General features: G+C 31.9%; 1 protein-coding gene across 1 annotated transcript in view; it reads right to left on the bottom strand.

Moving 5' to 3' along the window:
• LOC108908312 (thrombospondin type-1 domain-containing protein 4) overlaps window positions 1-17163 on the bottom strand; it is a 159691-nt gene that overhangs the window by 96264 nt on the left and 46264 nt on the right. The window contains exon 5 of the mRNA XM_018712338.1: window positions 13225-13388. Coding sequence (XP_018567854.1) covers window positions 13225-13388 — 164 coding nt within the window. The remainder of the gene's footprint in view (window positions 1-13224; window positions 13389-17163) is intronic.

Genomic DNA, 17163 nt, shown 5'->3' with positions numbered 1-17163 from the left:
TTTTTTAATAAGTCGCTTAATTACGTCTTTAAGATTACAATGACGCTTTCAGAATCATGTTTGGTTGAAAATTAACGCCTGTACAGAGGCTTAAAGTTCATAACTTTTGGAGCCTCCGTTATAAACAAATTGAATTGTGCGAAAACTATTGCACCTACAGCGTCCACTTTTGGCACACTTTTGAAGTATGACAAAACCCTCAACTTGTCATAGGTTTTATAAAATTTTAACAATAAATGCGATAATTTATAAACAAATTAAGAACTGGGCACTTTTTTTGTTTCTTTGCAATAACTTTTTTGTTTATTGACCGATTTTAATTTAACAAGTCTCATTTTGTAGATAATTTTATTCCCTACAAACTGTCTGCCAGTCACTTTTCGCTAAAATTGATGGTTTTCCCTACAAAATGAAAAAAACAGTTTCCCTCACTTATTTGTTTAAATATAAAATTTAGCTAATAAATTTTTTTGACTCACGAGATGAGTAAAAATTTTATTTGCCTGGCCTATTAGCCGAGTTCTAATAAACTCGGCAACAAATCAATACGTCGGGCGAGCGCCTTTTTCGCTGTTAACAGCCCGTGGTAATTTATAAGAGTAAATACGTCCTTTAAACGATTTTTTATCGGAGATTGAGTTTCCTCACAACACGGCGCCTTTATGTTATTTAAATATCGATCTAGTATGCGCCGTTGGTGTACATATAATAGAAAATGCATTATTCATGATGCGGTAGATTTACGCTTTAAATATAAACGTCAGTTAAGTGGCGCTGGCTTTTATGGGCGTACGGGAAGGAAACCATGTGGAATACACGAGGAAAGCACAATAAAAACACCGACATGGGTAATTTTTATGAGACAGTCGTTCCCGCCTCCTCCTAAAAGGCTGAGTTATCGTCATTTTGTTATTCAACAGCGTCACTGTTACGTTTACAATAATTTACAGTCGAATTTTTAAATACGCTCCCACAAGGGTCCTACCTTGGCCCTTGGCATTGTACAAACTGAATAAATTAATTGAACATAATACTAAAAACTCATATCCAATTATAAAACGTTAACAATATTATTATATCCTTATACATTTGTTTTTATAAACAAATAAATAATACTTGTTAATATTTAAAATGTAAAAAATGTCTTATTCATTCAAGTACCTAGCTATAAACCTCTGTTTATTCGTTGTAGTTTACCACGGATTAAAAACGCATTAAAAACTAGGTTAATTATAATAACTTATTATTTCAAATATATTTAAGTACATTTTAGTACGTTGAAATTAACTAATAATTTTCAAATCTCAAATTTGGTTAATTTAGTGTTTAAATCATAAATTCGACATTTTATTTTTCGTCTTACGAAACCAAAATTTGCAGTTTTGGCTTAAGAAAAAAAAAATTTTAATTTCGCATCCACTGACTCCTATTATTACTCTTTTATATATCAGTAAAAAATGTAATACATCGAAAGAGAAAATTTTTACGTTTTTTTTTGAGACTATTGACGAACATCGCACAAAAACATATAAAACTAAGAGCTTCCATATCATAGTGATTTTAAAACAGCATAATAGATGTCGCCCCCTTCGTAGATCTTGCGAATATGAAACTTTTAGCTAGAATTGTCATTTTCTATCACCTTTTTCTGTTCGACGTCATATTTTAAAAATTTAGTAACATATGTAACACAAATTGTGTATTAGAATGCGAAAAATGGTTTGAGTTATGGGAAATAATATTCGGGAAGAATGTATCTAAATTTTTATACAAAAATGAAAGACCATCGTAATTACCAAAAATAACATAGAAATGCTTTGTTAACAGTTAATGGCAAAAAAGGAATGTACAACGTCTTGAAAAATCGGTGATAACGACACTGGAAATTCGTAATTTTGGCATGTCATAAAAATACACAGTATAAAATAACAAAATATTGTGTTTTTCTAAATATTATTATTTCTTAGAACAACTAACCTTCTGTAGCCAACAAAGATCCAAGGTCACAAAATAATTTGAAACGCATCTTTCACAGCGGACCCTTTTATTTTTCTTTTAACGATTTTATTTTTTGGCCATTTTGGCCTAACCCCATTGAATTATATCACCGATTTCCTAAACGTAATCGAAAATTCTTGATTCATAAGGAAATCATAACAGTATAAAAGTTTTTAATCAATAATTTAAAAAGTTGTACCTAATAAAAAAATAATACAAATTTATGAAATGTTTTATTATGTATTTCTAATTAGTATTGCTAATAGTACTAAAAAAAATTGTTGGATATTTTGAGCCGTATTGACTTCATCCAATAGATAGGTATTTTGAAAGCGTTCAGAGCCGTCTTCAGGAAAAATTTTAAATGATAGCTACAACAAACTAAAAACTTTTTAAGCGGCTACAATAGTAATATCATGTAATTCAGAATTAAAAATGACTTTAGATTTGGTCATAAAAATAGCAGCGACATATTTAAAAAAATTAACCTGATGATGGTCCCTTGAAGATGAAACGTCGGATTACGAAAATGTTGACGTTATTGTATAGAGCGAATAAAGTGGAATTGTAAATATGCAATTTATTTTAAAATTCGTTTTCAAATAAAGCCAGAAAAAAAATTAAACAATTTTGTAAAATTTCGTTTTTCCCGATATCTCCGGAATAACCCGGAATTTTAAAAGTTTCTAAACGGCATATTGTTAGGTTTAAAAAAAAACTTTTTTCTAATCTAAACCACCCCGTATCTTTTACAGTTTCCTAGATCCCATCCTTATCTTGGACACACTGGATATATCTTTGAATTTATCAAAATTTTTAAAAAATAAGTACACTAATCAATCCTACGGAAAATAAATTATTTATTTTATTTATTCACTATTCGACTTACGTTTATAGCAATACTGTACAAAATAAAGTTTTGGGTCAAACAATGAGACAGTTTTTTTTTGTATTTTTTTTTTCGTAGAATTGAATGGTGTAATCAGTTTTTGATTTTTATTTAAATTTAAACAAATTATCAAGAATTACTGAAAAATTCATTGTTGCAATTCAGTTGTTATTTTTTTTGTATTTTTGAGCATGTTTTTGAAATGTGATTACAGATTTCTTTATTTCACCAAATAGTAGATTATGTCAAAACGAAAAAATGGGCACCGGCAGAACTGTATGTGATGATTTTCCTAAGTAGAATTTTTCTTTAAAAAAAAAAAGTGTTTCAGACAGGAAAAAATTAATATCTCGAAAACTTCTTGACTTTTTCTATCTAAAAAAATTTATAGTTATTTAAGACACAAAAAGGTATAGTTTCACTAAGTTTAATCAAAATTAAGTCATTTTTGCGGAAATGAGAAATAAAAAACGAAAAGTAAGAAAAAAAACTATTTTTCGCATTTTTCTCGGAAATTTTGAGGTTATCGTAAAAAGTGACCTCTACAAAGGTTGTATATTTTTACATGATCTACAAATTTCGTAGAGGATACTTTTTTGTTTGACGTCAACTTTCGCCAGAAATCCCAATGATACAATTTTTCACAAATTTTCTACCCCCCAAATCAATCCTCCGCCGCTCCTGCTCACGCATTTATTTTTTTTTTTTTTTCGTTTATTATAAGCCCCTTTACCATTTCCACTTATAAAAGTCCAGATAACAATTTTCTTTTTTTCCCTCTAAATGAATTATTTCGATTTCGAAGAAAAATTTAATTTATTTATCTATGGAAAAAGAACATACTTTTGTACAATTATTTTATCCTCAAAACCATTTTACGGGTATTTATTTTTCCAGATTTGGTTCACAAACAATGTAAAGAAGGCAATGACTAACAACATCTTTATTTCATCTTTAAAATCCCTCTCTCATCGTCTCTCTCAAGAAGAAACCGCTTCAATCGAACATTACACCCTCAAAAGTTTTTTTAAATGAATTAAATCCCAGAACATAAACACCCATTTATTACCACGTACCGTCAATTCAATTTCCGATTTTTTTCCAAACGCGGCGCCGCCGTCTCTAAACGTACCCCATATAAAACCATCAAAGTAAGCGTTGGAATAATGACGGCGCTCAACAAGTCGTCTCGTCCTAATTTATATTCATCGGGCCGACCGACCGACATAAACCTCACCGAGGTTGGATGGCGGCCAACGAGATAAATTTTGCACTTGTTCTTACACCTCCTTGCCGCGAATATTAATTGTGCGACCAGCGTAATAAATTCGCAATTAGCGACATTACAATTGTAAATGTATAAAATAGCTGTCAGATAACGCGTTTAATCGATGATCGGCCGACAGCCGCGAAAGATGAAAGAACGGCGGACGCGTTTGTTTTGGAATGCAGTCGATTAACAAGGCCCGTTTACAGGGTAATAATTCGTGCTGGAAGTCGGTCCAGTGAGTCATTTTCCAAAGTTAAGAATTAATTTAAAAAAATCGAAGCGAGGCAACCCGCATGCGCGTTGCCAAGGCATGAGTCAAGAGAATTATTTATGATAAGATCTCAATCTTTTAGTTTTATACTGGCTGGTTAAATCTAGCTCAATATACTCTACTGACGGATTTTAGTTTAAATAATGATGCCGAATTCAAATTAAATTATGCAGCAGTTTTAATCCAAACGAATTTTAGTAACTTAAATACTAATAAACCAAGCTATTTAAATTTTTACTAGAAAAAAGTCCTATCCGCGAGATTATTGTAAAATTGTCTAAAGGAACATAATACAAGACATCTCTCATCTCGTGAGTGAAAAAATTTTAATGGCTAACTTTTCTATTTAAACAAATAAGTGAGGAAAACAGTTTTTTCACTTTGCAGAAAAAACCATCAATTTTAGCGAAAAGTGACTCACAGACAACTTGTAGGGAATAAAATTTATCTACAAAATCCATGAGACTTGTTAAATTAAAATCGGTTAATAAACAAAAAAGTTATTGCAAAAAAAACAAGAAAAGTGCCCATTTTTTAATTTGTTTATAACTATCGTATTTATTGTTAAAATTTTATAAAACCTGTGACAAGTTAAGGGTTTTGTCATAATTCAAAAGTGTGCCAAAAGTGGGCGTTGTAGGTGCAATAGTTTTCGCACAATTCTATTTGTTTATAACGGAGGCTCCAAAAGTTATGAACTTTAAGCCTCAGTACAGGCGTTAATTTTCAACTAAACATGATTCGGAAAGCGTCATTGTAATCTTAAAGACGTAATTAAGCGACTTATTAAAAAATATCACCGTTTTTTTGACATTAACATTCTCAAATTGTGCAAAAATTTGAATAACATTGTTGCTATTTATGCTATCTCACCGAAAATAGATGCAATGGATAGCTGGCAAAAAAATACAGTTTTAAAATAAAAAAGTACCCTCTACGACCAACAGGAGCCAAGATAAGAATTTTTTTTTTAAATCGTAGCGCAATTGTTTATAAATATTAAGACTTGAATTTTTCGCAAAATAAAGTTTACGACGTAAACTACGATTTTCCGTGAATTGCATTGAAAAATGTGGAAAATTAACGACTCACTACAAAAATGTCTGAAAAATTATTGTTAAACGAAGTATTAATTAAAATTTCAATTTCGGAATTATTTTACTATTATTAAATAAATAAATGAAGGTATCGTTCATTTAAAACGTTATTTTTTTTACATATTAAGGCAAAGTAAACTTGTTTTTTCAATAATTTGTTAGCTATTAATTACGATTTAAATGTAAAATTAAAGTAAAAATTCATAATTTATTTTCAAATAGTACAAGAGTACATTATTTTTAGAAAATAAAATTCTACTTTAGAAACTGGAGCGCGAATGGTAAAAAACCTAACCATAAAAAATTAAAACTGAAAATGTAATAGGAATGTAGCATAACTAGCGCCCTCTATGAAATATACAAAAAATAATTGGACCAACGTATTTGGCGTCCTTAAAAACCCCGAATACCAAATTTCATAAAAATATTTCTTACCGTTTGGAGATTTTCATAAAAATTCTATTTAAAAAATTTTATTTTGTCGTTCTGTATCTCGAAAACAAGAGGAGATAGACATATAGTTCATAAGACAAAAAATTCTTTCTGAAACACACTGTATAATTAAATAAACCGAACACTGAAAAATTGGCGGAGGGAGGAGGGGGTGGGGTGAGAGTATGTTTTTTTTTAGAAACCCTCTATAAGGAGATAACTCAGGCAATTATTTCTCATTACTTTGATAATGTATTTTTTCCAGTCTAATTGGAAAATTTAGATAAAAAATATCCTAAACACATTTCTATGTGTTCTGTCCACATTAACCGAAACCATTGAATAACAAAAGTGTCCCACTCAAACCCAACGAGTTTTTTATACAACTTTTCAGCAGTGTCTCATCCATAATCTTTACTAGCGCCTGTGGGTTGGTCCGTCGCTGAAACGTAGGCCTCTTAAGGCATCAAAATTCATAAATAATTCAAAACGATAAAGTGGAAGAAGGTAATGAGCTGTAAAAGTAAGACCCAAACGCATTACTAATAATGGGGCGGTGTTTACGGGTAAGAAAAGTACCTTTGATGGTTCAGATGTGACGTTCAGGATTTATTACTGTTATTAAATTAGTATGGGTGGATGTAAACATTTCAAATTAAAAGAAAATAATGAAGAAGAAACGTTGCGCATTTCGGAAAAAGTCGTTTCTTTAGGTAAAATTAAGTTTAAATTTGAGGGTTGCTTTCGCTGTACAGCAAGAAATAAACGCTCCTTCAACGGTACTAATAAAGAATTTTATTGAAAACGGGTGTACAGAAAACTTGTGTATGAAAAGACGTGTTAACAGGGTGAATGTTCGTTGGAGAGTGCCCTGTGTTGAAGTCGGTGATAGATAGCTTGGTTGGCCTAATGTATGGATTAAAAGTAAAAACGAAACCAATTTTTTTTGGGAAAAATCCTCGAACAGGTCAATTTTTAATTTAAAAATATACATATTTTAGCATAAAAGGCGATTTTCAACCGTCATTTGTTTTCGAGTANAGTGTCTCATACATAATCTTTACTAGCGCCTGTGGGTTGGTCCGTCGCTGAAACGTAGGCCTCTTAAGGCATCAAAATTCATAAATAATTCAAAACGATAAAGTGGAAGAAGGTAATGAGCTGTAAAAGTAAGACCCAAACGCATTACTAATAATGTTTACGGGTAAGAAAAGTACCTATGGTGGTTCAGATATGACGTTCAGGATTTATTACTGTTATTAAATTAGTATGGGTGGATGTAAACATTTCAAATTAAAAGGTCGATTTTTAATTTAAAAAAGACATATTTTAGCACAAAAGGCGATTTTCAACCGTAATTTGTTTTCGAGTAATGACGTCATCGACATTTTTTTAAATAGCAACCCCCTACTTTTTTTCTTGATTCTGAAATATCGTTTCATTGTCGATCCGACAGTATTAAATGTTGCCATATTACATAGGAAAGTTTTCGAGTAAATGACGATTGAATGTTAGAAAACGTCAATTTTATTCATTAAAAAAATAACAATTCCTATGTCAAGCAAATACAGTTCATTAAGTCTTCTACCTAAATTAAGTGCTCGAATTGCCACCCACCGACTTCTTGACAATACGCAAGTCTGTGTAGAATTTTTTTTTTGTGAAATAGTCCAGAGGTGTAAGATCTGGGGATCTCGCGGGTCATTCTATCGGTTCTCGTCTGCCGATCCACCAATGAAGAAAGGCCCTACTATTCTGTTGTCAAGTATTCCAGCTCACACATTTAATTTCTGTGGGTGTTGGGTATGTGTCTCTGCCATCCAATGAGGATTTCCCCGATTCCAATACCTGCAAGTTTAACGGTTCCCTGTACCATGGAGACAAACCGTGGCCTCGTCTGAAAAAAGTATTTGCCGGTGTAAATATCTATTTACTTGACATAAATCCATCATAATCTCACAAAAGTGTAAGCGGCGGTCGGGATCGTCTTCATTGAGTTATTGCACAAGTTGAATTTTGTAGGGATGATATTTTTCCTCCCTCAGGATACGTAGCACTGTGGTCTGACTAATTTCATTGTTTCATTTCATTGTGTTTTAACTAACGCTTGGACGTCCAGGTTTTGGAATATCTACAACACTGCCAGTTTCTCTAAATTTATATTCTATCTTACTGACTGTTGATTAGCTGATACGGCGATCTGGATGTTTTTCATTAAATAAATCGCAAACTTCCTGCTGCGTTCTAGTCTTATCTCCGCATCCGATAAGGATTGAAATCTCAATTCTTTGTGTGACAGTTAAATGTGCCATAATACTTTAAATTCAACAATAATTTTATATCGCTTACAATACTTAGAAAGTCGATACGACAGTGACACTTTGTAAAGATTTACACCTACGTGATCCAGAAAAAACTTCAGGCATTTCGAAAAACTAAATCTGATAAACGTTTTTGCTTTATTTTAATTGATTTGGGTTTTCTAACATTCAATCGTCATTTACTCGAAAACTTTCCCATGTAAGATGGCAACATTTTAATACTGTCGGATCGACAATGAAACGATCTTTCAGGATCAAGAAAAAAAATAGGGGGTTGCTATTTAAAAAAAATGTCGATGACGTCATTACTCGAAAACAAATGACGGTTGGAAATCGCCCTTTTTGCTAAATTATGTAAATAAAAAAATTTATTACGTTTTTACTGAATTTATTCCATACTTTAGACGCGTACTGTATAAGCAAACATTATTATTTTATTTTGTTTCTGATATTTTTAAACTGAAACATAATGGTATTTATTTTGGGAATTACATTTTCACAATGTGTTTTCTAAGTTAGATATTTATCTAATACAAATGTAACTAAAAACATATTCGACTTTTAAAACTTGTACAACTGTTCCTCTACCTTAGTGTGTGTTCGAACTTGCAATAGATAGTGTCATGTCACCTGTCTCTTATTTCGATGGAAACCAATCCCTATGTCACCCCGTGTCTTCAACAAACATACATCTGCAATTCACCTGGATTTAATCAACGGACCTTGCCAGAAACAATTATCAGATTCATAGGAGCGTTTGTGTATTTGTTAAAGTTTCTAGAAAAATAGNCAGTTAAATGTGCCATAATACTTTAAATTCAACAATAATTTTTATATCGCTTACAATACTTAGAAAGTCGGTATGACAGTGACACTTTGTAAAGATTTACACCTACGTGATCCAGAAAAAACTTCCAGGCATTTCGAAAAACTAAATTTGATAACGTTTTTGCTTTATTTTAATTGATTTAGGTTTTCTAACATTCAATCGTCATTTACTCGAAAACTTTCCTATGTAAGATGGCAACATTTTAATACTGTCGGATCGAAAATGAAACGATCTTTCAGAATCAAGAAAAAAATAGAGGGTTGTTATTTAAAAAAATGTCTATGACGTCATTACTCGAAAACAAATGACGGTTGGAAATCGCCTTTTTTGCTAAATTATGTATTTTTTAAATTAAAAATCGACCTGTTCGTGGATTTTTCCCAAAAAAATTGTTTCATTTTTACTGAATTTATTCCATACTTTAGGCGCGTACTGTATAAGCACACACTATTTTTTTTTTGTTTCTGATATTTTTAAACTGAAACAATGGTATTTATTTTGGGAATTACATTTTCACAATGTGTTTTCTAAGTTAGATATTTATCTAATACAAAGATACATAAAAACATATTCGACTTTTAAAACTTGTACAACCGTTCTTCTACCTTAGTGTGTGTTCGAACTCTGAATAAATAGTGTCACGTCACCTGTCTCTTATTTCGATGGAAACCAATCCCTATGTCACCCCGTGTCTTCAACAAACATACATCTGCAATTCACCTGGATTTAATCAACGGACCTTGCCAGAAACAATTATCAGATTCATAGGAGCGTTTGTGTATTTGTTAAAGTTTCTAGAAAAATAGTTCTATTGCGCGAATCTTTACAGTACGAACAGATATCTATAAAGACTACTATGCTGGATCCAAATCAGAATTCCACTTGTTCCTTGAATCTCCGCCTGACCTTGCATATGCAATCCATGTTCACCACCGACTACAAGTGCGTTAAATATAGCAACAGAGCTATAAATAGTCCCAAATGATTAATTTCACATTTAATAGGTATAGTACGTACTTCTGGAATATTTATTATTTCACTAATCTCGGCCAATTAATCAGACGATAATAAACAAACCGCGCCATTATAAATCCTATCAAAACGTTCTACGTTATGCCGCTTAATTTTCTATAAACGGCATATTATAAATGCATAAATTACATGTTGGTTTCCTTATAACTATTCTCGTTAACATCCATCCCGGTTTATTGAAATAATATTCAGCGTTATCTGATCCTGTCGACATAATGTTAACCGGCTGTAACTAGCTCTTTAATAATTAATATGTACTTACCGCGACGTGATACAATGTAGGTACTCTTTGTAGTCTTAGCAATTATATTAGTTATTATTTTGAAAATGGAGCTATATATCGGTAGGTATCTTAAGTGAATTATATTTGTTTAAGAGTGTATCTGCACTTAAAATCATCAGGGATAGAATATTTTCTTAGCAACAGACAATTTACAGTGCAGATTGATGACTGTCACTGTCAGAAATGGGATGTTTTAAGTTGTGTACCCCCGGGTTCATTGGTGGGTCCTTTCTTATTTCTAGTTTATAGTCTTGAAGTCATTGGTGCTTGAAATGGTTACTACCTCTTAATAACAAACTTAAATCAAATTACACAAGTGAAGGTCATAAGGTTACATCTTAAATACTGTGTCACAGTCCCCAAAATTGTAAGAAAATGTAACCAGTGAATTTACTTGATTCGCAGATCTTTCCATAATAATATAACAGTTACTTTTCTCAAGATTTATAGTACATATATTGGTCCACATCTTGACTTTGCTGTAACTAACGAGCGTTCAAATAAAAACGTGGTCAAGTTGGTTCTGAAAATTTGGACGTAGGGCGTAGCGTATGGCAAATGAACTTTAACGTCATCTGTCAAAGCGCTATATCGCCGCTATCAATTTGAATATTTTCGTTTTAAAAAGCGTTTAAAATGGTGTTTTCTCAAGAACAAAAAGTGTTTATCATCGAGTCCTTCTTTAGAAATGGACGCAAGATTGATGGAATATGGAAGTATTCTATTGAGGAATGTTTCATAGAATTTCAAAATCAATTTCCCGGCGTTGTTGAGTACAAAATTTTTCAAAGTGCAGTTCAGCGTTGTGTTATTGTTTTTCGTGAAACGGGCAGTGTAACAAGAAAAGAAGGAAGCGGCCGACCTAAAAAGCGGACTGAAGAATTAAAAGAAAATGTCCAACAAATAATGGAAATTGCGCCAAGAACTTCTGTACGTGTTTTATCACAAATGGTGGGAGTATCAGTCGGTACCTGCCACACAGTGATAAAAAAGATTTGCGTTTGTTCTCCTATCGTTTAACTTGTCAGCAAGAACTTCATGAAGTTGATTTTCCGCGACGGGCTGTATTTTGTGAATGGTTTTTAAACAACTACGGTGAACTTCATAATATCACCTTTTTTTCTGATGAAACCTGGTTTCATTTAAGTGGTTACGTAAACTCACATAATATGAGAATGTGGTCTTCTGAAAAACCAGATAACTTTTTTGTCGAAGGCCCTCTACACGCTCAAAAAATTGGAGTTTGGTGTGCTCTCAATCGAAGGAGGATTTATGGACCTATTTTTTTTAATGGTACTCTTACTGCGCAAAGGTATAGAGAAGAAATTATCGCTCCTTTTGTTAACCAGCTGGAAGAAAACGAAATTACAAACTTTTACTTTCAACAAGATGGCGCAAGGGCACATACGGCAGGCGAGACGATGAATCGACTAATAAGTCTCAATGCTGAACATGAATTTCCACCGAGGTCATGTGATATTACGCCGTGTGATTTCTTTTTGTAGCCTTACCTTAAAAACACTATTTTTGAACTGCCTATTCCTGATTTAACCCATCTGCAGGCTCGACTTATAGACAATATTCGTGAAATTAACAATACCCCGAGCCACTTAGAAAATGTCTTTAATTCTTTGAGGAACAGGTGTGAAAAGTGCTTGGAACAAGGAGGGGGACACTTTCAGCAGCTGCTTTAATTTATTGTTATAACAAGGAGGGGGACACTTTCCGCAGCTCCTTTAATTGTTTGTTATTGTTATCACGATTATTCTTTAAAACAAAGTTATATAGTCATTAACGTTATTGAAACTGACAGCTGCTATACAGCTCGTTGAGAAATGAGGTTAAGTTGGTCGCTATAAGCTACTCCCTACGCAATGTGTCAGAGCCAACTTCGACCACGTTTTTATTTGAACGCTCGTTATATTAGAGGCGTCGCTATAGCAGTAAATTGACTAAAAAAGCGATGAATTGACGTGCGCTATTTTATTGTTGAAATGTGCAGGGGAAAGTAATGGAAAAGGTGCCTCATCTCGTGAGTAAATTAGCAACATAGTTTTTTTAAACAATTTGGGTCGTAAAATCAGTTTTTCCAATATATTGATTTTTAAAAAAAATGCTCAACAGACGAAATATGCCCAACAGAAAGACCTACAAAATCCCGCCTGATAGATTCAAGTCGGATACATTGTTTAAAAGTTATTGCAAAAAAACATCAAGAAAACGTGGACTAACAGCATTTTTTTAATTATCCATACCTTGGTTGTTATTTGTTGGAATTTTATAAATATGCCTAAAAGTTGTGTTTTATTGTTCTTCAAAACTGTGGGAAAGATGGGCGCTGTGGGCCTAATAGTTTTTGCAAAATTCTAATTATTTTTCCAGTCAAGGGAAAAATGCATAACTTTACCTTTTGTCTCTCCGAAAGTTATTAACAAAAAAGTGTTTAGAAAGTTGATTTTTAAAGCTTAAAACCTAACTTAGCTTTGTATTTAAATGGCATTTTGATTTATTGCCAGGTGCCTTTTTGATTGAGGTGACACCAAACGTAAAAATCGCAGGGATTAAGATCAGGATAACGCGGTGGCCAAGCAATTGGTGAATTTGGAAATTTGACCATATATCTACCAAAAGCAGCTCTCGAATTTCACAAAATATTCAAGAATTAAATTAAAATTTAGATATCTTTACACACCTAAATTTCTGGGATCTAAAATATGATAAAAATACGAATAATACTGTTTTTTTTTATATTCGTCAACTTTAAGTTTAAATATGATAAATAATTTTTATTTTTACACTTACCTTGCAGTAGCCTTCGATGCAGATGCCCCTAGTGCCTTTCGGGGCTGCTTTTCCGGTGGAAGTGACGGGATGTAGACAGGGTGTTCCGTCGATAACGGTCTTGTTGAGGGTCGCGAAAAAGTTCATGCCCACCGCCCTGCAGTTCAGTGCACACTCGTCTTTTACTGCAATAAAAAAAATCTATTTCATTATTGAATAATTTGGCGGAGGCGCCGGGATGGTATAAAATTCCGACAAAGTAAATGTCTCCTTCATCTCTAATTTTAGCAAAAAAACACACTGATTTTTAGGAATAAGAAGAATTGAAACAGTGTGGAGAAGATGTATCTAATCTTTCTCCAAATTCTCCAATTTCGTAGGAAATCACATAAGTTTCAAAGTAATAAAAAAAGTCATAACAGGTTATACAACAGAACTATTGATTAAAGGATTTTAAAAGGAACGATGATGACGTTCAATATTTTATTACATGAAACATTCAAATGGTCATTTTAGATGAAAAAACCGCGGAGTGCTATTAAATTAGAGGGTGGAAATTGAAGATAGGGGTGAAAATGCACCCCTTTCAGTTTTTTAATTATAGCTCGAAAACGAAGCAAAATTTCGCTATAATTCATAGGAAAAATTATTTAGAGAATTGAATTTCTCATCGAAATGGCGTATTTAGAAAATTAAAAAAAAAATCATACAAAAAATCGCTAATAAACAATTTGAAAAAAAGCACACATTTTTTTTACTTTTTTGCCTCTAGTTTTTTTTTGAGTAAAGATAGATATAGGCATTGCTTCATAAAGGAAAAAGTATATAAAATTTCCTTCAAAAAAAGAGGTTGTAGAGTATTTTTGGATGAGAATTGACTGATATATGAGTATGGCCGCTCAAACTTTTTCAAATTTTTCGATTTTTCGTCCCGTTTTGCAAAAAAGGATGGATTCGTTCAAGGATTTTCATCACATGACTTGTTCGAAGGGTCATTAAAAATGAAAATACCGCGGGGTGCTATTAAATTAGAGGGTTGAAATTGAAGATAGGGGTGAAAATGCACTTTTCCAATTTTTTAAATATAGCACGAAAACGAAGCAAAATTTCGGTATAGTTCATAGGAAAAATTTTGTAGAGAATCGAATTTCTCATCAACGTTGCTTATTTAAAAAATTTAAAAGAAAAACTTCATTGAAAAAATCGTCAATAAGCAAAAATCAAATTTTTTGCTTTTTTTACTGTTTTGACTCTAATTTATGTTAAAAACGACGAAAATCTATAAAATATTTAAGTTCAACCGGTTATAACTCAGTCAATATTAGTCCAAAAACATTTGAACATCATTTTGAAGGGAATCTCATCTAGTTTTTTTGTACAGGAATTTTCTTTGCCTACAAAAAAAAATTGGGTCAAAAGAGTAAAAAAAATAAGAAATTCGAATTTTTTGTTTTTTTCAAATTGTTTATTAACAATTTTTTGCATAAAATTTTCCTTTTAAATTTTTTAAATAAGCCATTTCGAATCAATTCTCTACAAAATTTTTCCTATGAACTACCTATAGCGAAATATTGCTTCGTTTTCGAGCTACAATTAAAAAACTGTAAAAGTGCATTTTCACCACCATTTCCAATTTCCACCCTCTAATTTAGTAACACTCCTCAGTTTTTTATCTAAGAGACCCTTTGAACGATTCATGCAATAAAATTGCTTGAACATCATAGTTCCTTTTAACCCTGTTTTTTTATATAATCAATAGCCTGTAAGTGAATAATTCAAATTAATCCCTGGAACAAGTGATTTTCGTGCTACGATAAAAACTGTTGATAATACACGGTGTCAAGGCAGCAAACAAAATATTCCTGCAATCCATTTGATTCTAATGCATGCACCACACAACATACACATGGAAGTATTTCAGGTTGCCTAGATAGCTGGCGTCAACACAAATAGTACCTTAAATATACTCGTTTAGTTTACATTTATATTTTTAATCAGTAAATATTGCTAATTACCAATACAAACCCGTTTTTATAATTAATCAAAAATTATATACCCACTTATTAGCGTTTAATTATATACTCTTTTGATATTAACGAAATCTTCATTTAGGAAGACCATATGTACAAAGTATCAAATTTTAATGCTCAATATTTCCCTCAGACAGATAAATTGTAAATAATATTCCCAATTAACATATTTACGTGTCTTATATGTAGTTTATACAATAAATAAATAATCAAAGTTATATGTTTTTAAAAATCTTCAGCCTGTAATCAAAACCCACGAAATATATTTTTTATGAAGCAAAAGCCTTATAAGTAAAACAGGCTTTTTTAAAACAATTAAGTAGTATTTATTATGACGAAATTGGAATTAATTGTGATACTTTATTAAAATACTGTTTGGGACTACACTTCTGACACTTTCCGAGACAATCGCACCTAAAATTTCTCGAAATACGCAACAAAATATCTAAAGAACGCGCAATTTTATGTTTACTGCTCTATAAATAAATATTAGCCAGCTTGATATTCGATTAGGTTTAAAATAAAAGGCCTTGCTGAAGGAGGTCCATCCGTCATCATTATAATTTTTTTCGGGACCATATCGCGTCGTTGAATAGGAGACCGCTTAGATCTGAATGGAACTTATAAGTGATTAAGATGAACTAATAAGATTAAGTGGTTTTGCATATTTATAATGCGCTTTTGTATCTCTTAAGCTTGTAATGAATAAGGAAGTGTCGAAATCACTCAGGATTACTCTCAAAAACATTTTAATTATTCAAATAATTTTTTATAGTTTTAGTAAACCGTGCGCGTTTAGATGTAAATTTGACTTCAACTTGATAGCAAACTACTTTTAACACAAATGTGAAGAGAAATACACTTTTTTACACTTGCACAAAACGTTAAAACAATTGCTATCCATACTAGTGCAAAATGTTCACATTCGTGCAAAATGTTCATCCAAACTATTGCGAAATGTTGACACTAGTGCAAATTACACATATTCGTGCAAAGTATTCATTCATAATGCAAAATGTGCATGATACTGCAAAATATTCGCAAAAATCCAAAGTATTCATTCACATTAATAAAAAGTGCGCATACTAGTGCAAAGTATTCGCAATAGTGTAAAGTATTCATTCACATCAGTGTGAAATATCCACTCTAGTGCGAGATATTCAGATCAGTGCATAATATTCGCATTAGTATAAGGTGTTCATTTGCACTAGTGGAAAATATTCCTGTTAATTAGTGCAAAATATTCATTCACACTATTCGCCATATTAACAATAGTACAAAAGTATTCATTCACACTAGTGCTTAATGTTAATACTAGTTCAAAATGTTCACATCAGTACAAAATATTCACATTATTGCAAAATGTTTACATTAATGCAAAATGTTCATTCACAATAATGCGAAATGTTGACACTAGTGTAAATTATCCTCTTATTACTGCAAGACATTAATGCACACCACTGCAAAATGTGCAAACTAGTGGCAAATATTCGCAATAGTGCAAAGTAGTAGAAGTATTCATTCACACTAGTGTAAAATATTAACATTAATGCAAGATATTCATATCAGTACAAAATATTCACATTAGTGCAAAATGTTCACATTAGTGCAAAATATGCATTCACACTAAATGCAAAATGTTACCACTAGTTCAAATTACTCATATTTCAGCAAAGTATTCATTCATACCAATGCGAAATGTGCATGTTATTGCAAAATATTCGCAATAATGCAAATTATTCATTCACATTAGTGCAAAGTGTGCATACTGGTGCAAAGTATTCGCAATAGTGTAAAGTATTCGTTCACACCTGTGTAAAATTTCCACACTAGTGCGAGATATTCACATCAGTGCAAAATATTCAAATTAGTGCAATGTATTCATTTGCCCTAGTGGAAAATATTCACATTAGTGCAAAATATCATTCAC

The sequence above is a fragment of the Anoplophora glabripennis genome, unplaced genomic scaffold, assembly GCF_000390285.2.
Source record: "Anoplophora glabripennis isolate ALB-LARVAE unplaced genomic scaffold, Agla_2.0 scaffold11, whole genome shotgun sequence".
Classification (NCBI taxonomy): Eukaryota; Metazoa; Arthropoda; class Insecta; order Coleoptera; family Cerambycidae; genus Anoplophora; species Anoplophora glabripennis.
This window is presented reverse-complemented; position numbering and strand designations above follow the sequence as displayed.